The sequence below is a fragment of the Chaetodon trifascialis genome, chromosome 18, assembly GCF_039877785.1.
Source record: "Chaetodon trifascialis isolate fChaTrf1 chromosome 18, fChaTrf1.hap1, whole genome shotgun sequence".
Classification (NCBI taxonomy): Eukaryota; Metazoa; Chordata; class Actinopteri; order Chaetodontiformes; family Chaetodontidae; genus Chaetodon; species Chaetodon trifascialis.
Window position 1 is genome coordinate 4,867,903 of NC_092073.1, and position 23,657 is coordinate 4,891,559.

Here is a 23,657-nt window from a genome sequence, read left to right on the forward strand (position 1 = left end):
AGAGGAACATGGCTGTAACTCATAAATTAGTTATCATCATCATCATCATCATCATCATCATATCTTCCGGCCATGTTTGGGAATAGACCTTCTGAAGCATTTTAAGGCCGACCTATAGTGGGAGGCACAAACACCAAAAACATGTAGCTCAAAATCCAGTGAACAGAATTTTACTAATTTAGGTGTGCATGCTCTGGTGGCAAGTAACCAAAATATGTAGAGCCGTGTTTTTATTTATTTGGTTATAACTCCAGATGCCTTGAGGCAATCCTGATTTAAGCCACTGGAGAGATCCTGTGCTACCTCCTGTACTTTCCCAACGACAAATGGCTCAACTTTGAGTGCACAATTTATTGAAATGCTGCAGGTTTCATGGTGATGAAACAAGTGTGCGATTGGTCTCACTCCTTGTGTATACAGAACTAGCTGAAGTGACCTTGCTGCTCACCACTTTAATCTTGGCCGATTCCTTCTGTTGCAACCTTGAATTTTCAATCATATTCTTCTTTTTCATTGCCATCTTATTTCTTCATTCTGCTATACTGAAACCTGAAGTCTGATTTAGATTTGGATTGTCTAATCTTGATGTCATTTTCTTGGCTAAACATCACAACAGTCTTGAGATTTTATTGTCGAAGTTATGCTTATTGTTACAGACACCATTGCTGCTCAGGTCACTGGTGTGAAAGTTAAGCTAAGTACTGATGACTTTACTTAATTACAGTGCCAGATATTCACTAAAAAACTTGCTAGGATGAAATTCAGGCGTCCACTGATGAATCATTTTTGACCTGTGTGTGGGGTAGCTGCTCCTGCTGTTATCACCATCCTTACTGCCAGTCACACACTGGCTATTCTCCCTGCACCAATTTCCAAGATGTCCACATTCGCAGAAAAATCTAATTGCAAATATGACAATTAGGCCAGAACGTTGTACCCTGAGGCAAAGGAGCACACTGTACAAAAGTCACATAGAAAGTGATGTGATTGCTGACAGAAAACTCAAATCCAATCTAGCTGTCACTGGGACAACTGGTGGAGGGTCACCAACCTCCAACCATCCAGCACAGCTTCTCTGATACAGACTAAATTTACACATGGGACACAATCATAAGGGGGCCCTCTGGGGCTTATCCACAACTCCTTGACTTTATCAGCATTGCAGTGTCCAAATTAAAAAACTTATTAGACATCTGTCAGATGACAGAAGAGTAGAACTCTACTGCTCATTATCATCAACAAACTATCAATCACACCATATCAGAGCCTGCACACTAGGAATCCAGTAAATGGCATTAATGAAGGTCAACATTGATCTAATATCCTGGCAAATAAGGATAAATATAACCCTACATTCATTATTCAAAACACTTTATAGGATCACTATTTATAGAATATATCTGCATAACGTATTCAGTTCCATGGAAAGTACTTTCCAGTATTATACCAGATTTTTATTGTGCTAAAAATATGTCATCATTTTATTTCATTACATACTGATCCAGAATCATCTCTTAAATCTGCACTGTACTGCTGCAGTGTGGGAAGGATGCTGACTGTGCTAGCATGGTATGGAGACCCATTAGAATTATACAGCACATTACTGCCAAGCAAACTGAGCGGCACTCAACATGGGAGCCGTTTGGAAAAGGAAAGTGGCTTTTGAGCCTGAGTGGATGCTGCCAAGAGGGACTCGGCATTAAATCAGTGTATGGAGTCTCCTGAGGGACATAATAAAGGGAAAAGACTGCACAGTACAACATTCTAAGACCGACACCGCATTCAGACAGAAAACAGTTCCACATGATCCCAAGCACAAAGCACTGGGTCATTTCTGGTGATGGTCCAACATGTCCATCTCACCTGTCCCTACCCAGACAGGTTCTCCCTCAATTGCAAATAAGGCAAAATTATAGAATAATGTTGTTCACTTTAATGCTTTAAATAGGAGAAAACAAACTTAGTAGTAACTCCAAGACCACAAAGATGAGAGCAGTGACTGACTGCAGCAGATCCTGAGAAAACACACTATCAGCCAGAGTAAATGGGGCTTATCTGAGCCAATGGCTGGTTGAGCCAGGTTCCTTCAATTAAAAGCTTTTTCTGTATCTTCTCAAACTGAGTGAACTAGGAATGGCAAGGTAATGATTTACATTGACTGCTGAGTTGATGTTCTGGACAAATCTTCAATATCAGTAAAAGAAACTACAAAGAAATACAGATGGACTGTTGTATACAGTTAGAACTAACAGTTCCAAGTTTTAACTCTGAAGCAAAACACTAGAGTACACGTAATATGAAAAGCATCACACAAAATGATAAACCCACAGAGAATTAGAACCCAGCCTTTGGAGCTCTATGGAGCTTTTATGGTTTTTATGTTTTTGTTTTTTTCTGTGCTCTACGTGGCAAATAGCAACAACACAGACACAGTTAGCAACTAGGTGGAGAACAGAGAATAAAGAGGATAATCTAGCAGCTAAAGATGCTAATATTGCTCTGTGTCTGTTTGAGGTGTAAATGGATGTCTGCTTGCTGACAGATTAGCCAAAGCTTCTTTATACAGTGATAATATGGAAGTGCCTATAATCTAATCTGTGCTGTGATGGACTGACAGACTTGGCTCACTATCCCACTCTGATTCACAGAGGCAGACATCTTGGTGACATCTCTGACTGCAATCATAACCTCAAACAGATACATCTAATCAGCAGTTCAGGTGTTTTTCTATCAGCTCAACAACTGAATAGAAAAGAAATCCTGTCAACAACCTGCTCAGGGTTCAGCCGCTGGGGTTTTAATGGACAATGAAACATCACCCTCATATCTCCACACTGAGTTACACTGCTGTGCTGCTGGCCCTCTAGAAATGGTTCTGGGATGAAGAAAAATTCAAATGTCTTTTTATCAAGTTAATTCGTTAGGACATTTTTTAGGACTCAAAAAGACCAAATTTCTTTTATGTACAGAGATTTTTTGCAGTGCAAATTTGGTTTATGATTAGTCTGCTGATTATTTTCTTGATTAGTTGATAATTTTGTCAGTAAAATGTCGGAAAACAAAAAACAAAAATTCCTATTATAAGTGTTGGATGTCAGGAAATCCTGACATTTGAATGAAACAACTAACATTATATTAAAACATGATGTCAATAATACATGCATAATATTCTGTCCATCAATAATTGACTAATCAACTAATTGTGTCATCTCTAATCTAAATATGACCACAGCTAAAAGGACAATGTCACTGACATATTATGTACTTTTGGTATTTATCTTTCGCTTGCAGTGTTTGTATTTCATGACACAACTAATAGAGCATGACATACAATCATCAATCTGTCCAGAGGTTTCTGGTGAAGGGACACAAGGTCTTGCAGTAACTAATGTCCAATACAGATTTTTAATCATATGGATATTTATTAACATTTATGAACAATCTTCAATCTTTTTCGTGATTTGTTCTAATAGCGCACACTCAGAGGCATGAATGACAGTGGCCCTCAGTGACACTGATTGTGATGTAGTGGCGGGTCTGGAGGAACACATTATTAGGTTACATGACAGGAGCTGACATTAGTGATATTACTCACCTCAAATGCCATTCTTATGAGGCTCAGCATCAAACTAAGAGCCATTAGCTTTAAGTAGAAAGATCATTAAGGACTGGTGGAAATGAACCAAGATGATTGAAATAAAGTGGCCCTGACACAAGAGTACAGGACATTGTAATAAATCCATGGAATAAATGAATCCTTATAATGATGCCTACAGGAAAACTGATCACGCCTGTCATGTGTGTTTGCTTACAAAGAAAATGACAGGTTCCAACAATTAAAGAATCTTTTTTTCACCCTGCCTCTGAGCTGGGCTGTGAAAGTGACTCCTCAGGCTAGCTCAGGTCATTTTTTTGTTCTGTTGAAAATAATCTGTGAATTTATCCACATTTATTTCCACCGAAAGATTTTCTGAGCTGTAATCGCAGGATGACCTTGTTCACTGCAGACTTTGGTGATCAAGGTCCTCTCGCAGCAGGAAACACGTCATATTTTGGCTGAGTAGGGAAATAAAATTAGGTTGAAAATGAGTAAACTCAGACTTTTTTTTAGCGCCGACCTATTTGAAATGCACAGCTCTTCATACATGCATTGCATCGAATTTCATGTATTTATGAAATAAGTTATTCCTTTGGCAAAGCTTTAGTTTATGCTGAATTTGTATTTGTTAAGTAATTCCTCTGTATGGCATATGCAGTGTTACATATTTAAACATTACTTAAGCCTATTTGCTCACGTCACAAATCTGCAGCATCAACAGCAGGTCTGACTGGCTTAAACTTTCCACAAACGAATGGTTTTCCTAGAAAAAGTCCTAAATGAGAAAATCAATTGGCTGATCTTGTTTTCCACACAGCAAACATGATTTTCATGGATTACATTGATCCTATTACTCTACAGCTGAAACAAAAGGAGCACCCCATCATCCCTTTTGTGTGTTCTGTTGTACAGCGTTTATATTGGAAATTTTAGGATTTTCTTTGTCTTTCAAAAATCCTTTAAATAACAATTCAATACTAAGACAAAATATCCTGCACAAAATTCTACTATATTGTTAAGAAACACTGCTTGTTTTCCATCCACACACAGAAAAACATCTTTGATTTGTACTCCTACATTTATCTTACATTACACATCGTGGAATCGCACATAAACATTCCAGTATGAGTGGAAACTATGTAAAAAAATAATTTGACATATTACAATTTACTGTTTAAAAGTAAAAGTAAAGTCTTTTTCAGTGCATTATTCACCTGCATCTGCAGAATCACCAATTGTATAGACAGGAAGTGGCCTGTTGGACTAATACGCTGTACCTTGTACAGTATTTCAGTGAAGTTATGTCTCTGTCAGTCTGCCATTAATGTTATCTAACAATACAAGTTCTTGGAGGGAACACACATCAACACATCAAATGATATAACTAAACTAAACTAAAACAGGTGCAGTGACATGTTCTGTTACCATCTTTAAAAACCACCAAGTAATGCAGTCCATACCCAGACAGACATGAAAAACTAGTATCCAAAGATTCAAGTCATTGGCCACTACTAGGATCTATGGGCAGAACTGAAGCTCTTGATTTCCTCCTCGTGGGCTCTTTTAAGGGTTTTGGTTGATCATTTGAAAATACTGCTTCATTTTCTCATGTCATCTAGCTCAACTCTCCTCCACATACTCAGTAGATGCTGCATCTGGCTTTGAGGGGCGTCCCTTCTGCCACCATATTGCAGCAGGTTCTGACCCTTTCAAACAGCAGAAAAAGTCAGACTTTTGTGCTTTTGGATGTTCTCATGAAAGAAATGCCAAAACCAAGCGACAGGGAATAACATTTCACTGGTGCAAAGTTATTGTGCAATATTTTACTATTGCAAATGTGTGTAACTTCATAGATCAGGATAAACTATCCTTATTTCAAGCTAAGGTAATATTAAGCAAAGGTCTGTGAGACTTTAAGTTGACATTTGGCACAGTCAACAACCCTGAAGGCACAAGACACAGTGCGAACACAGATTCATGGAGCTGAAACAATTTAAGTGTCTAAACATAGTGTGGAAGTACATCAACACGTGTGCAAGAAAGCGTGGTGCTGAGTGTGTGTGTGTGTGTGTGTGTGTGTGTGTGTGTGTGTGTGTGTGTGTGTGTGTGTGTGTGTGTGTGTGTGTGTGTGTGTGTGTGTGTGTGTGTCTGTGTATGTGTACCTCTGTGCTCCATTGTGGGTTGACTGTGTTGCAGACCACTCCAGAGCGTTTCTCCTGGCCGTGGTGTGGCAGCGAGGGGAAGATGCTGTGCTTTCCAGGCTGGATGGAGAGCTTCAGGTAGGGGTCGGGATTGAAGAACATCCCCTTCTTCAAACCAACTGCCTGGAGGTCTGAAAGAGGGGGACAAGGAAGCAAAGAAGGAGCAGGGAATGACACAAAAATGTTTCTCCAGGATTTTCATTTGTGACTTGTAGCTGAAAATCTGTAATTTCACTTTTTCTTATAATTATTTTTATGTAAAGCAGTACTTTGCTTCATTTCAAGCCACATCCATTACAGAGTAACAACATGAGCAACATGAATAAGTCCTGATAAACTGTGTCAGAATGGAGCAGAAGAGATGAAGCTGCTGGTGTGTCTGCAGCCACAGGATGGCCGAGCTCCACAGAGGAGAAGCTGCAGTCAGCTGACACTGTGGGAAACAGCCCTCATACCTCCTGACACCGGCTGAGTGACAGGAGGTAGGAAGGATGCCGTCGCCCGCAGGCTAGCAGGTAATAAAAGCAATAAAAGGAAAGATCACGTCATTATTGGAATGGTTATACTTAGCATTTTTATGCACTGGCATAGTTAGAAAGAGGTTGCATTCACGTTACTTAATCGCTGATTTAATGCACCATCAGGAGAACATGCTGAATGGTGGACCCTCCAGCAAAGGCATTCAGTGAGATGTGTGAGGTCTTACTGCTGTTGTTGACAATGATCCGCACTGAGAATGAGTGAGCAGTGAAGTTAAACCTGGACTACTTCACGGGGCACAAAGCTCTGAGAATGACATTCAGACAGGTGAGTAAACAACAAACTCACTGATGGATGAACTCTACAGAGGAGAACGTCAACAACCACTGAGGGACTCATGACCTCAGAACAGTCATTCTAAAATCTTGGCTACAGCCCGTTTTGATTTTGAGTGAGCCAGTTACACTCAATTTGATCCCTAATCATTCTTCCAGAAAGATGAATCCAGCTCCTTCGTCCAGCCCAGGGCTGCCTTCAGCTGGAGAGAGGTGGTTGTGAATGAAAAGTGCATTACATGAGACCACTGACACAGACAGCAGGTAAGAGCTGGGATAAGAAAGGCCCTTGTGTGTGGTGGCATGTACTTGTCATATAGATGTTTTTGGAAGAATACTATGGGCTTCTATTAATACTGGAAAAATACTATAACAAGTGAAGGACATCCTCATGGGTTTCCAGGTGCTGTTGCCATTGAGATCTGCATGTAATTTATTTATTTTTTAACTCTGTCAAGGTTGTTTTGTCTTTGGTTGATTGGGACTGAGGCTGAATTCTAAGTGGTGTGTGCATAATCTGACTTGTAAAGGCAGCCAGAGGAGGATCCTTTCCCTGAATCTGTGGTGATATATGATGTAAGAGTGATGTAAGATTCAACATGGAAAAAACTGCACACACTGCACTCAAGCACTCCATCTGAGCGAGTCAATGAGTCAATGTAGCTTGATTTCACTTCACACAAACAGTTACGTAAACTGCAAGTGAACAAAAATGGAACTAATGAGAAGCGTGCAAATGTTTCTGCTACAATCAAGAAACAGTGTTTTTTTTTTTAGAAAGTAATGAAAAAATATCTCCACTGACTGAAAGACATGACAGCTTAACACCATGAACAATTAAAAGAGAGTGTAATCTGATATCATAGCTAACCCCTCTGTCAATGTCTACGACCATTTGTGCTTTGTAACAGTTTTAAAAACATATGTGTGGAAGGAAACAATCAGCTGATTCTAAAAGTCTAAAAGAAGACTTTTTTCAAAACATGTAGTTAATGAGTTCTATCCTTGCTGTGCACACAGGGATCGTGATTTTGCCAAAATGTAATAGTTGAGAAATCACAAGTAGATTCACACGTAAGCACGTGTTTAATGAGCTGACAGTCAGGTCTGAGGAAGCTTGAAGGACTAACATGTTCTGTATGAGGATGCTGATGATTTATATATGAACAGCTCTGATGGAGAGAATAACAGAACGCTCCAGTGAGAGAGAATGGAGAATTCTGCCAAGACCAAATTATTTCAAAGCTATTTTTGCTTTCAGGAAAAATACAGTGAAGGTGGTCTTAAGCTGCGTCTGTGTCTCTCAGACTGCATTAAACATGCATACTCAAAACCTTGACCTAAGCTTTCAACTACGATCAGCTTGTATCCAGCATTCATGTCTAGATTCCCCAAACCAAGGCCAGTCCCATGCTCTCCATCACTTTCATCATCAAGTAGAGAACTACGGTTCTTTAAATCCTGGATGAATGTTGGAGACGGTATATCTGGATTTCCAATATCTGTGGTGGTCAGGAGAAATGAAGCAGAACTCTTGACACCATTGAAGTAAACATGACGTTGTTTTCACGAGTGTGTACTAGACTGTTGTTCTTGTGGTTGTTTTGTCTATAGCAGGGGTTTTCAAACTATGAAGCGTGTCTCCCCAAGGGTTGAGGGGAGGGATGTGAGGTGAAGATACTGTGTGAGGTGCATGTCACTCACTTACTACAGTCTGGCAGCTGTTTTGGCCGTGCATCAGCACAGTCAGCACATGCAGCAGCTGTGACACACAGCCCATGGAGGCAATCACGGTACTTTAAGCTACTTTTTCTTTGGTTCTGACTTACACTTTGCTGAGAATATCATTACTTCCAATGTTCATCATAAACAAATGTCCATAAATCAGCTTAGAAACCTGACAAAAAAGATGATCCTTAAAACTTCAGAATGGGGTGAGAACTACTCAACATTCTCTTTTAAAAGGCAAAGAACTGCTGCTGCAACAAACGCTACAGACTTCAAAAGAATAAACTGTTAATAAAGTGACAATGCAAATACAATCAGAAATATAATCATTAAAAAAATAATAATCCAACTGAAACAGGTGGAGTGATATGTTACTCATTTTCAATTTCAGTGTTGATCCAGTAGGTAAGTCATTGTTAATCAGCTGGGCCGGCAATGATTTGAGCATACCCTGTGTTTGGAGAGACAACACTAAAATGACAGGCAGTGACAGACAGAGCTGCAGTTCTAAGGAAGGGTCAGATGAGCACAATGTGTGTCAACGCATTAATTAAGAAGCTTTGAATGTTGGCGTAAAGCAATGCAGGATTGAGATCAGTATGACAGATGTCGGCATCCTACCTGACAGGGAAAAGTTAATGAGTCTCCTGTTGCCCAGTCCATGGTTGACTTCAGGACTAACCACTGGCTTTAATACCTGAGGACACAGACATACGAAGAGTTAAGAAATGTCCTTAAATGAAAAGAACAAGAAAACACACTCAATCCTTCCCTCTCTTCTACACCAGCATCTTCCTTTCTCTGCTGTAAGATGAAACTTTAATGATGCCCACAAGGAAAATGGGTCACTGCAGCCAAATAATGATATACAAGAAACACATAACAGAACACAAGTCAAGAGAGAACACAGAAAAGTACAAGTAAAAACTGAATCGCAAAAATTAACAGCAATTAAATACACTATGAACACATTTATGATTGATTTAAGAGTATAACACTGACAATGTCCAAACTGTTCATCATCTCTCCAAAACACATAGATATCAGATAACCTGAGTCTAGACACGAATGCTTCGGCAGGGCCAAAACATCCAATCTCATTTCAACACGGCCTTTTTAAAGCTCCATTTTCAGTCAGCCTGTCAGTGTCCTGCGATCAATACTCTGTCTTCATTATCCTGACATTGATTGTACAGCCAGTAAGAGGTGGAACATGGGTGGAGGGGGGATACACAGAAGAGCCGGTGGAGAGAGGAAGAAGTGGAGGAGAGTGTAAACATTGCTGTGCAAAGCTCCACCACACAGTGAAAATATCTTGCTGGACGTCCCTTACACAGTGAACCCAGTCAAATATGACTTATGACTTGTGAATATTGGACCACATTCAGGAGCAATTTCTTATTTTCTTCCGTAATCATCCTCATCTTTGCTGAGCATGTTAGCATTCTAACATTTGCTAATTAGCATAAAACACAAAATACAGCTTACACTTCATTAGTTTTGCAGGCACCTGGTCATAATCCTGAGGGGATAAATAATAACATATAATCCTGCATTAGAGCAGGAATCATTAGTGCCCTGTGCAAGCATCTCAATGAGACTAACTTTTGTAGTTTTGAATGAAAGTCTCGAATGTCTGATGGACTATCTGATGGACTGCCATTGAATTTGAAAGAGATATTCAAGGTTCCCAGAGGATGGATCTTCTAGACTTTGGTGGTCTCCTGACTCTTCCTCGAGCACCACAGGAAGGCTGATATTTTTGCTTCTGAATGAAATGTCTCAACTAGCAGATGGACTGTCAGGTAATTTGCTACAAACGTTCATGTTCCCCTGAAGGTGAGTTATCATTAATTTGGTGATCCCTCAACTGATCAAATACCTGCAAAATGAATGGCATTCCCATCAGCCACAGCTCTACTTTGTGACCAGCGATAATTAGCAAATGCTAGCATGCTACATGCTGAACTAAGATGGTGAACATGTTAAACATTATATCTCCTAAACATCAACAAGACATGACTGTTGGGAGCATGTTAGCATGCTGGAGTTGGCATGTAGCTCACAGCAGCGTCTCAGAGCTGCTGGCTTGGCAACAGAATTTTAGTCTTGTCAAGATACCTTGACATGGAACAAAACGCTATCAGCAGGAAATTTTGATATGACAGTGGTGCTACAAAGAGTATTAGAGGTATTAGAAATCACGTTCTGAGAAAACGAATTATCCTACAAACATGAGTAAGTGATTTTGCTATTAATGTGACAAATGTATTCATTTTTAGTGTCCAAAAAAATTACTTTTTCATTTCATAGTGACAAGGAATAAACTGTCATCTTATACACTCACTAATTTGCTTAACCATTGATGTAAAAGCAGTCCAACATGACAGGATGTTAAGCAGTGAAATGGAGGCAGTATAGAACATGCAAACAGCCAGTGTGTGAGAGTCTTAAAAAAAGCTGCAGTATGTCCTCAAATCTCTAACTCTATATAAGCTCTGAATGCTTATGCAACTGGCTGGGGAAAATAAATAAATAAATAAATAAATAAAATGGTGGTGGAAACAACAAGATAAAGGGATAAAGGAAATGACAGATGTTTGGACCAATTCATTTTAATGAGATGCTAATCTGCCTTGCGGAGTACAGTCAGAAAGAAAAGTGCCAGCACAGGTCTCCTCAGTGATTCTAATCTCACAGATAAACCAAATGACAACTTCAGGCATCTGTAACGCACTTTATATAATCCACCATCCTGCTGCAGAAAGTAGAGGAAGACCAAATGCTCAGGCGCTTTAAAAATCCAAAAGGAACAGTATGTACAATTCATCAGCATCTCTTAAGTGTGGCAAGAATCTTAAATGATGGAGGAAGAGAGCGATTTTACACAATAAAAGCACCCCTCCCCCCAACCATGACAAGCCTGAAAGAGACAGCCTGCATTCACAAAGTGGATCCACATCTGATTACAGGTCAGATAGACCAAGACTCCAACCTCTGTGTGAGTGGGTATAAGATATTTTAATACATTCCAGTGCCTTTTAAGACAGACAGGCTGAGTGGTCTAACTCAGTTAGAGTGGCTGGACAGAGACGCAGGGTAGAGGAGGTTGTGTCAGCTCAGAGTTGAGAGTGAGCCTGGTGGGGGGTGGTTTGTCAGATGTCTTCATTTGATGTTGATCAGTCAGCAGCAGTCATGGGCCTGGTGCTGCACGCCTTTCACTGGAGAAAACCATGAACTGGTTCTGACACTAGAGGCAAAAGCTGGAGTTAGGATCATCCAGGACGTCTGCCATAGACACTATACTATAAACTGAGCCTTTGTTAGAGCCCATATACATAGCACCGTATGTGCATGTGCAGTTCTGAAAAACAAAACAATAACCTTGCTGTAAACACTTTCTATTTTTTACCCTTATACATTTGAATGCCAAGTCTGATCATAGCAGGATGACCCAGGCAAACGATAAAAGCCATCACATGCTGGTGAATGACAGGAGAACAGAGTTGTGTTCTTTGTTAATATTAACCAGTGCACAATTCTGTTTCAGATCCAGTGACTTTTACGTTAGATTTTCTGTTTAATTAATGTTTTATTTATAATGACTACATTTCTATTACAAATATCCTGTCATCTAATATCAACTGGAATTATTATCTCTGAGGTTTTGGTGAACAAGAGTTCATCTATCTGCCCAGTATTCTGTACAATACCTTCACCTATTCTCAGATACAGACGATTTGATGAGCAGAAGTTTCAGTGTCAGTCTGTCGACCTCACTCATGACAGGAGATCCAGTCAGTGCACCCAGCTGCTGTTTGTCAAGGAAAAGTTTCTGCATGTAACCACAAATGGTCATTTTTACATTTGCTAGGATACGGATTAAACAAATGACACACAGCTTGTCAATTAGGGAGATTCAGAGGTGTTGGTAGGTATTTTTTTTCACTTTGAACAGACCCAGACTGTTTCCCTCCGCTTACAGTCTTTAAGCTAAGCTAAGCTAATCACACCCTGACTCACATGTAACATATAAACTTCTCATCTTGCTCTAGGAGAAACAGCTAAAATCAAGGCAAAATGTTGAACTACTCCTTTAATGTTAAGTCTGGTCATTTTTTTATGAATGAATCTACACTGGCAAACAGATTTAAGACACTGATCAACAATATAGAACAAGTTACACAACACACTAAATTAGACACTTGAGAATAAAAACTGCACACCACTGATATCTAATAAATATTATATTTTATAACATTATGCTTCAATAGTGTTTTATCATGTGTCATATCATACTTGAAAAGTTCAGCTAGACAGTTAACACGCTCTGAATGTGACGCTGATCAACCTCATGAGCCAAACAATCGAACATATGTGTCTCTCAAGATGCTGCAAGAAAACAAAGGAAAAGGTGGCTGAATGAACGAGCTGTCACATGTGAGGAAAGAGGAAGACGTGGACAGAGTGAATCTTTATCGTTACCCAGGCTATCCAGCTGAGCCTCATCCTCCTCCCGCTCCTTCTCTCAGGATGACTGGGAGACAGAAGTCCCAGCTGGAGACACATGCCGTCCATCACACATATCCAAAAACAAATGCTGTGTCTTCTGTCTCTGCAGCGGCTGACAGTTCTGACTGATTAGAGTAAACAGGCAAAGCGGACAAATCTCCCTCCACTGCTTTCCTGTCTGTCCATCTCCTTCCGTCTCCTCCTCGTCCCCCTTTGTTGTGTCTGCCTCCTGAAGTTTGACCTGGCCCTTTCCATCCCTCGCCTCCAAAAACCTGAATGACTTACCTGGAGTGGACTCTCCTCTGCTATCTCTACTCCTCCCACCCTCTCTGTCTCTCTTCCTATGGTGGTTATTTTTATTCCTTTGTCCTCAGGAAGCAAGTACAGATCAAGTTCTGGGCCCATCAGCATTTCCAGGGGCCCACAGCAGCAGAATGGGAAGGCGAACGCTGAAATCCAATCCCTCAGCTGGACACCCTCTTGATAACAGGGTCTGACTGATACAGGTTTTCGAAGGGCAATGGCAATATTGATATGCTGATAAGTAATGTGGTGGTGCTGCTGCTGCTGCAAAAATCCACTTGAAGATTTTCACATGGCAATTCATCATGTGACCACGAGCCAATTTTCACTGGGACCGCTGGTTTTCCAATGGCCTGGCACTATCTGGCAGGATGGGAGAGTTATAGATATAGAGGCCATGGTTTGGATACTAGAGGAAGTGAAAGAGTCAGATGCCTCAAGCTCAGAGAGGGATACTGGACAGACAACCTCAAAGGCTGGCACAGATCCCCAGGCTACACCTCTGATACCTTTAAACGCAAAGCCCACCTCTTTAGTGTGGCTTGTGATTAGAAAGTTTTATGGCCAATAAATACTGCATTTAATAATTTATCTTGTATTATCTTTGCTTCCTTCTATCTATGTTGTTATTGTTGGTTATCTTTGATTAGTTTATCTAGTTAATTGCTTTTATTATCACATTTTTGATCATTTTCATGTCTCATGTGCATTAGTCCCAATTACTGTTTATATTCGTACTTCTTTGAGTCGCACTTACTTTACAAAAGGCACTATAAAAATAAAGTTTGATTGATCAATTCTATGTCACTATGATAAGTGCACTAGATTTTCTATCCACAGCCACTCCGCTCCAATAGGGAGGCCTGTATGCAGTCGATCTCTCCAAACTCTACTGTGACTTTTTCATGTTTCTCTGGAGTTGGAATGCTCAATTCCCCCTGCTGTCCAGCCCTGGTCATGGCTGAATTAAGTGCAGTCAAAACTTTCAAATTCTCAGAAATTCTTGTCTGCTTATGTTGTGGAGCAACGCTCAGTGTCCCAGCAATACTGGTTTAACTGTGTTCCCTGCACAACTGGGACAGTGTAGTTTCAAATCCATGTCTCCAGCAGCAGGCTATGTTTTTCACCATGTAGTGGGATAGGAGGACATTGTGATGTCTTACTTTCTCTAGAGGATAAAAAGCTCAGGAATGATTGCGCTCTGCCACATATTTTGAGAAACAATTAAAGGACAAGCTCGATTTAATTATGTTGCATCTTTTTTGTTTTTCTTCCAATTCAATATATTCATGTTGCTTTAAACAGCAAAGGTGATTATCATGATGGTTTGTATGCGGTATGTCAAACTGTTAAAATAGGTGCAAATGTTTGACAAGCACTGCATTAAGTGATGGCGATTAACACCACAACACTACATCACATTTAGATGTGGGAATTAACATGGATAATGACATCCCACAGCAGCCAGGATGGTTGAGACCAAACCCACAACTGGAAATAACAACAGCCATCATATGGTACACTGCAATTTTCATTTTCATGGAAAAGGTTATTCATGTCACTTGTTAGAGGTGGACACAACATTTTCTTCACTTTCCTTCAGGGTCAGTTCACCCAAAGCCCTAAAAGGTCAATGAAAAACTGACTGATGGCAACCTTCATGTGTCTTGACAAGTGAGAACGCATTTGCACCTGTGTGATATTTCTCAATGCAATATGTTAGTACACAGTTAGTAACATGTAGTTGTTTCTGCAATTTTGTTTTCTATGTTTAAAATACTGTATAATGATCCTGCTCTGACAAACAGTCACATGGTGCTCAGCTGGTTATATAAGGAGGTGACATGATGCATAGGTTCGCTGAGCATTGCCACCCTGAAACAGTTCAGAGGCATTTATGTTCAGAAACCTTTATTTTGACATTTCATTTGGAAAAGTGGGTTTGTTTCTGCGTCCTCCTCTTTCTATGTGTTTCTTCTGTCATCATTACAGTGTCTTCTGGTGCAGAAGTCACTGTTTATGTAAATTTTAATATTACTGCTGTAAGGTTCATGTCACGCAATAACTTGATTATCTCTTTGTATTGCATGATGTTGCACTGTCTAGTCGATGTTAAGTGTATTTACTCTACAGGTGCATTGATAAAGACTCATTTCAGTAATTATCCTGTTACAAAGTATTAAGCTGACTGACAAGCCTAGCTTTCCTGCCCTGCATTACAGTGAACACACCTGACGGTTTCAACATGGTATTATACCAATGGTGGTTACTGAAGCCGTTGATGTTTAGCATTTCCACAGTCACACAGAGAGCATGCCAATCTCAGTCTACAGTCCTTACTGCTTTTAGTCAACGCTGACGGTCAGTAACGACTCACAGACATGCATGCATTTGTTTCTTCGTGCTTTATTTCAGAAGATAGAGAATTATGCCTCACTATGGAGATTATTCTGTGGTGAGAGGCTACTTTTTCTCTTTTTTGTGGTCATTGGCATGTTGGACTTTGAGAATGCATTTTGTTTTGTTGCCTACTCTTTAATTTAATACTGCGATATGCTCACGTCCTTGTATATGTGCATTACCTCTGAATTTTACTTAAGTAGACCTTTACACAAGCAATGTTGACTCTCAGCAGAATGCTCCTTGCTATTCGGAGCAGAGCCTTTTTCTGCCAAATCAAAATGTACAACCATGTGGAATTCTGACATACACTCTGTGGATTCTAGTAAAGTGCTGCACTTTCATCAGAGTTGTAGCTGCAGCATAGTTCAGGAGTAGCGTGTAGCCTAGCAAGCTGCAACTACAAATTAGCTTCCTCACCACTAAGGTTGACTGACATGACTGACTGACGTGAACAGGAATGCAGACGCTGGGCTACTAAGTGACCAATTAATCCCACAAATCTCAAAAAGTTCCATGCACATGTTAAACTAAAGCTGTGAGGTGTGGTGAGACTCACAGGTGCTGCGCCGTTCTTGACGGTCACACTGGGTGTGGTTGCTCTCAGTGCTCCGGTGACACCGTGATAGTACCTGAAGCAGACCTGGGTCTCAGCTGAGGAGGACACACAAATGGAGAGAAAATCAAACAAGAGTTAATTCCCTTCCACCAACACTGAATCTGCCCCCACATTACTGTGGAGTGCCTGTTACACAACAAAACTGATGGTTGATGGTGATGACTTCATTATAGTTTTTTAAATGTTTTTGTAGATTTGTTTACATTCAGATTCAGCAATGACTTCCTGCTTTATGTCCCGTGTGATCGTGCTCATTGGAACTGCACTGTTGATAGTATAGGAATAATCTGTACATGCAGTTATGTACATGTATGTAAAAAGTCAACAGGAAAAAAAGAAAAAAGAAATAGAAATGTACAAGTATGGAGTATATGCACTGTATGTGTGAATATGGAATTAACAATTAAATATGTAATAAACAAAACACTATCGTCAGTTCTGAATGATTGACAGAACTAAATACAAATTTTAAATGGTAAACTATCATTTCTTCACGATGAATATAAAACATTACATGTCTTCAGTTTTTAATACATTGATAAGTTCAAGCAAAAAAAAAAAAAAATCAAGAAATTAGAGGTAAAGGGAAAATGTAAACCTTTTTTTTTTATCATTAAGTGACTTCACTTACTTATGAAGGCCTCAGTGATAGCTGATTTTCAGGTTTCTGGTTCTCCATAGTCTTTTGGAAAACAGGGGCAGTAGGGCAAATAAGCAAACCGCTTGGGGGACAGGAGGAGATTAAGGTCATAGTAAAACTCCATGTTTTTCTGCTTGCTTGGCAGGCAGACTCAGAAAAAGGGGAACACATCGAAACACTGCATTCAAGTGATCGAATGTACACAAGTATGCCCGCAGTCAGACCAAAGCATCTAACAAAGAGGGAGGCAAAAAGGTAGTCACTATGAAAACAGCTAAAGTCGTTTCATTTGAGTACCCTTAAATGAGAATAAGCAACATGTACATAGAAAACCTCATTAGACAACAATGAGAAGGGCAACACAGACAATTAATGTACATGCTGGTGACACAATGAGGTAAATAAGTGTAGAAAAGATTCTCAGTTGGTGTGAGATGTAACTGTAGTTTGGTTAGCTGCTTTTAGTCATTAAAGGTAATCATCATTGTAACAACTAGAGCATGGGGCAACCCTGTCTCCTAGAAATGACCTTTAGAAATTATTTAATCGTTTTCCCAATTATGTTGCTGACAAATATAGCTGCTGCCTGGATTATGTTTGGAGTGAATGAAGTGCTACTGTGCATTTATGTACCGCACAAAAGTTGTCAGGCAGTGGTCAGATGGATGGTGAACATGCAAGACTTGGAACATAAAATTGAAATGTAACTACGAGTTGATATTGTATTAGCAGATATTTTGGTGAAAAACAAATGAAATACTTTGTCAGTGAACATTTTACTGATGTGGTGAGTGTCGACATTTTGTGCGATGCCAGATGTATCAGTTCACAACATCTCCTGGCATTTTCTGGGTTGTACACTATTCTGCTGGGGTGAAAATCTTGTATTCTCAAGATGCCATCTTCATGGAAACTAAGGATTTGGTCTTAGCTAAGTGACAATGCATTCTGCCATCACTTAAAGGGTTCTAAAAGGGCTTTCATAAATCAAAGGTAGAGGACAACAGTCTCAGCCAGAGAGAGGAAAGTGATATCTTGCACATGTCTTTCTTCCTTCATGGAACATTATAAAAGACAACTGTACTGTTGTCCTGTACACATTAGTAGTATATATACACCTATATACAGTTTTGCATGGCCAACTAGAATTACTGTGTTGTGGTTGTATGCCTCTGTCAACCAGTCGAGTTGCATTTATATCCAGTGAAGACTTTGAATCAAAGATCAAAGATATGAAGTGTATTTTTTGGTGAATGTATCACTATAAAGACATGTGTAACTGCAGTGAGACACATGCTGTCATCACTTAGCAACTTTTTTTTTTTTTTTTCAGAGGAGTCCAGAGGACGGATAGAGAGCTTCACATACAGTGATGCTGACTTTGACCTTTTGAATATAAAATCATCACCTCATCATGTTATCTTATGAGAATTTGTGTGAAATTAAATTGCATGAATTCTAGAGTTATGGTGGTTGTCACAGTGACCTTTGCCCATCAATCAATTGATACTTGAGTCCAAGTGTGTGCCAAATTTGAAGAAATTCCCTCAAGGCATTCCTGAGACATCCCATTCATGAGAATGGGATGGACGGACAGACACACAGATGGACAACCTGAAAGCATAACGCCTCTGTCCATGGCTGTCGCTAGTGCAGAGGCATAAAAACCTCCTGTGACTGTGACAGGTGTTCTTTCATTCTATTATGGACTGTGTCTGGCAGGTCAGTATCTGCTACATATCTTTAAATGGAAGACCAACGTGAGATACAAGCTTTCTTATCTGACAGTGATGTTGCGGCCTACTGGAGGGCCTTAACCTCAACTGATTTGAATGTTTGTTCAATCAGATTTCATGCACATTGACAAGCTGATGTATTTGCATTAGTAAAAATAGCAGCAGCACTGTATAGACTGTTTCATTGGTGATGGTGTAGTTGTAACAGTGAAAGCAGCTGTATTATTTGTATTAGTTTAAATATTGTATGGTTTAATTGCTGTTTGAAAAGAGACTTTTCCATGCTGACAAGAGTAAATGTTTGGGGGAAGAATAAATACTTTAGTTTAGCATAACAGCTCCTGTCCTATAAACCTGAAAGCTTCTGGAAAGCCACCTCCACCTACAGAGGAAGCACCTGGGCGGCTTTACACTGATAAATGTATTCTGTTTTATGTGTGGATCCACTTAGTCCCACTCATACACACACAATTCGCTGTGTTCCTAATCACAGAGATTGCTGAACATTTGTGAGTGCCTCCCTGTACCCATTCTCTTCCTCTCCCTCCTTGTAATGATGTGAGCTACCAAGTTACTTTTCCAGAGGCTGGTGCTTGCAGCTACAGCAGTGTGCGGGTTTGTAGGCTCAATCCACTTTGTTCTTTGAGACAGAATATGAAAACACCACAGTGACGATGACTAGGCACTAAAGTGGAGACAAGTTGTGACTGTACCGTCATTATGACCAGGGTTTGTCCTGCCTTATCTAACTCAGTGGTCATTAAGTGGTGGTCATTGCCTTTGTTGGAAATTCTGACAAAGACACAAAGGCATTTTTAGGGCCCTCTAAAATCCATTAAATTTTTTTTCAATTAGGTTTTTCTGAACTCTGTGTTTTATGATTTAAGCACATTTTGTCACCAGAAAGACTGTCTAATGGTGTGGTGGATGGACAAAATTTCAAAAATCTAACAGCAAATAATTCAAAATTTAACAAACACCCATAGGTTTCATGTAACACAACATTTCACTATTTTTTTTACCAAACAATCTTCAGTAAGACAGCCTCCATCTGCAGCTCAAACACACCAGGCTGCCCTCACATTTGGCCAAAATTCCTCCTTGTTTACAATGTTCCAACAGAACACCTGACTCTGCACATACAGCCCCAAAGTTTTCAACGCATGTAAGACATCATCATTGGATGTAAAAAATGTACATGTACAGGCTCAGTAAGTGCATCTGTCCATGGACACACAGCGTGCAATACTGCTTTAAACCAAATTGTGAAATGGTCTAGCAAGCTGATTGGAGAGTCTCAGCTTCACCCAGAACCCCTGTATGCCAAACAGCTACAGAGGATAGCCAACTCTATTGTAAGAGATGACTCCCACCCTCTTAATGGTGAGTTTCAGCTGCTCCCATCAGGTCGGAGGTTCATGGTACCTGCTTGTAAATCCAGACGCTACAAAAACAGCGTTGTACCGGCAGCCATCAGTGCTATCAATAAGTGAGAGAAACTGCAACATTATTTATGTTTTTTTTTTTTTGTTTGTTTGTTTTTTATCTTGGGGCCGTCCTCTTTGTTCTTTTAGCCTAAGCACTGTCGTCACTTTGTCTTGTCTTGTGTTGTTCTGTGTGTTTACAATACGAGGCGACTCACTCACTGTAAACCAAATTTACCCAAGGGTACAATAAATATTCTGAATCTGAATCTGAAATCTGTTCGTCTGTCAGGTTCACAAAGTGTAACCCTGTCTTACTTGTAGATGACTAAACTGTTAGTATATTACTTAATTGTGGTTGATACGGTTCAGAGAAAATGTTTCTTTGATTGAATGAAACACATTTATGTACTGCACTAGAGTCACATGGAGGTAGTCGTGATGGATGGTGGACATACAAACAGTAGTGAAAGAAGTATTCAGATCCTTAAGCAGATTACTGAAGTAAGAGTACATATTACCAGACAAATTTACATGGTGTATCAAAAGCAAAAGTACTCATTACATGTCATTTTAACTATTTTATATATGCTACTGTTGGATAGTTATACAGTATTATTAGAGTATATGAAATGTAATAGATCATCATATGGTTGTAGCGTTGCTGTCCTGTGACTACCACATATCTCAAAAGTCAACCTTTCATGAGCTCAGAATGACAGCACTGTTTTCATCTTTGTGACAACGCATTTTCCAGCTCATCCAAGAGAGTTTTGAAATGTTTTTTTAGCTTCAGAGGCAAGAGACTTCTCTCAAGCCATAAAGGAACACTTCATCCACCCAGTAGTCAAACTATGTTATTACTGAATCTAAAATAATGACACTTTGCCTCTTCGTGTGGTGCGTTTCTTCACAGAGATTAGCATGGCTATTAAGAAGACCATAAGCAATCTGGTTGTCTTTATGACAGTAGCAGCAAAAGTGCTGGAGGGTTGAAAAGCTTCCACTTTAAGTAACAGAAACAATGAGCACTATTGAACACTATTGAAAGTGGTCTTTTTGACAAATCAGGTCAGCAGAAAGTTCTCTGCAGTGAAGTCAGTTTTAAGTTGTATAGTCGACAAACATTCAGTCCAAATCAGCAGCATCTTCTTACTCAGCTTGAATCAAAAATAGCAACTGCATTTTTTTCAGTAGTTTCCCAGTGACTCCAAATCAATACTGAATTGAATTAATACACTGGACAAACAGGACACACCTTTCTATTGGATTTTTTTTGTAATTTATTTATTTATTTATTTATTTATTTATTTATTTATTTATTTATTTATTTATTTATTTATTTATTCATTAAAATTTTGCCTTTTTTCAGTAGCTTCCACATCATGTGACCCATCTGTTGATATGTGTTCACTGGTCATTGGAAAGCTCTTTTCCCTCATCATTCATGTCATCCATCAGGCTCCTTGTCCATTTGTCCTTTTCAGTCCCCTCAAGCTGGCACTCAAAAGAGATTTTGTAATATTTTCACTTTCAGCACAGAGCACTCTAAAGGTGTGCACAAACTGTGCATGCCATGCATGTTCTCCAGAACCTGTCATCTTTTTCTCAAAAACAATCCAACAAAAAGCCTGTTTCACCACTTATTTTTGACCACATGCTGTGTACAACTGAGCCATTGGCAGCTTTGTCTCCAAAAAGTCCAGGGAAAACCTGGTCTGAGCACTAATATTTAACCACATACTGAGTGTAACTGCGGGTTTCACCCATAACCTGCTGTTCAAACAGACACTGGTGTGTCAACCTGTGTGGTTTGCTTAGGCTAGTCGGAGAGCTGTCAGTGAAACTTTGTTTACTCCTCACCACTTATTTCCTGGTGTGCTCTTTATGACACAAGCTAACATACAGTACATTACCACATCAGGCAAAGTAAAGTGCAGGTTGACTGTCCATCACCAGAATTATCAGATTTCTCTCTGTGGGTCCAAGTAGCACTGATGATGCAGGACCACCGACTGTCAACTCAATCCATTACCTGTCCATGTAGCATTGTATTTACTCCTCTTGGTTTGCTTGTAATAAATCAGCCAAGGGAACCAAACTACAGTATATTTTAGTGCTGCGTCTTACATCTCATTGCTGTTCTTTAGCTGCACTGTGCCAGGGTCCACAGAGTACCTTTAAGCAGAGTTACTAAATATCTGCATGTTTCAGGGGACAATATGACTGTAATTGATAAGAACAATGCACAAACAGTTTGATTTTGACGGTTTAAGAATAAGCATACGCTGATTTGACAGGCTACATACAAGTGGTTGAAGCGGGTAAAACATTCACTGTAAAACAGCTTGCATGAAGAGGCACAATTGATTTAACAGTTTCTTGCTCAAAGACAATACAGAATAAGAGAGAGTTTTCTTTACTTACAGTCACTGAAGTGGGAGTTGGAGTCAATTTTCCAAACAATCTGTCCTTTGTGAGATCCGTTGATGCCGCGGTTCTTATAGTCCAGAAAGTTCTCAGACAAAGCCTCATCTGGGAAGAGAGATTGCATTGATGGTACTCCAACAGTGCTACTCCCATTATACTTTACATTAGAGAAATATACAATTGAGTCTCCATGTGAAAATGTAATCCCTACTAATTATCATATCATAATCGGTCTGAATCTTAGTGCGAAATTGTGACATATCGCCATGTCTATATTGACAACACTGTGACATGTTGATGTATCTGTATAATGACTATGTGCCATTATGACTGTATGTCTGACAGTGAATGTCACGTTGCTGCTGGCTCTGCTGTGGAGGAGTTTCAACGATGGAACAAATTCAGTGGTGTAGACTTGCTTCGATAACAAGAACCTTCAGACAAAAAGAGCAGAGGCACTAAGCGCAATGTACTCGGTTGGAGTAGAAGCAACAAATGAGCGCTCCTGCTACTTTTAACTTTTTCACTTTTGCACCCTTTATTTCTGCTATTATCCACTTATGCCTCAAGATGGCCTGAAACACCGGCACATTCGGGAAAAAAAAACAGTGTCCACACTAACTTAACAGCGGAGGTTATTTCCGTGCTACAGGACCAAACCTGAGACTTTCTGACACTTCTTTTAGCTTGCTGATCACTACATACAACCAAATCTGGTTCACAGTGGAGAATCAAGGTCAACTGATTAATTCATTCATTTTATACATTTTTTAAGTTCCACCAGCCTTCATTCATAAATCCTCTGTTGACTCACTATACATTCAGTTATATTGTCTCACAAATGGAAAGGCATGTGAAATAAAGTCTTAAAATATCTAGAAGTGATGAAGATATTTCGCCTTTATTTTTGGGCAGCTAACATACGTTGAATTTTGGTCATTCAGAACCAAGGCTTTCCATTCCAGCACTGCTTGGATCACTAATAAATTGATTGATAATCGATTATCAGGCATACTACGAGAGTGTATGCTCAGTCAAGAAGACACTTCGGTTTCCATGGTTTTCCCTCTCAAGTCCTTTTTTATTCAACAATTTCTTACAAACCTCTGAACTTGCTTGTGTATTCCACGAATGGTATCAAAGAGGAATTAAGCATTGTAAAGATCTTTTTGTTGAGTTTGGCATCAACTGGACAATTTTCTGAACAGTTCAACCAACTAAACACCCATTCTTTCATATATCTGCAAACCA

The 23,657-nt window shown here is 39.6% G+C and overlaps 1 protein-coding gene across 4 annotated transcripts in view; it reads right to left on the reverse strand.

Moving 5' to 3' along the window:
• LOC139346558 (E3 ubiquitin-protein ligase HECW1) overlaps nt 1-23,657 on the reverse strand; it is a 90,484-nt gene that overhangs the window by 46,258 nt on the left and 20,569 nt on the right. For all 4 annotated transcript variants that reach the window (XM_070985689.1, XM_070985687.1, XM_070985688.1 and 1 more), the window contains 4 exons: nt 22,404-22,511; nt 16,117-16,211; nt 8,964-9,039; nt 5,761-5,930 (listed from right to left, as the gene is read on the reverse strand). In XM_070985689.1, coding sequence (XP_070841790.1) covers nt 5,761-5,930; nt 8,964-9,039; nt 16,117-16,211; nt 22,404-22,511 — 449 coding nt within the window. The remainder of the gene's footprint in view (nt 1-5,760; nt 5,931-8,963; nt 9,040-16,116; nt 16,212-22,403; nt 22,512-23,657) is intronic.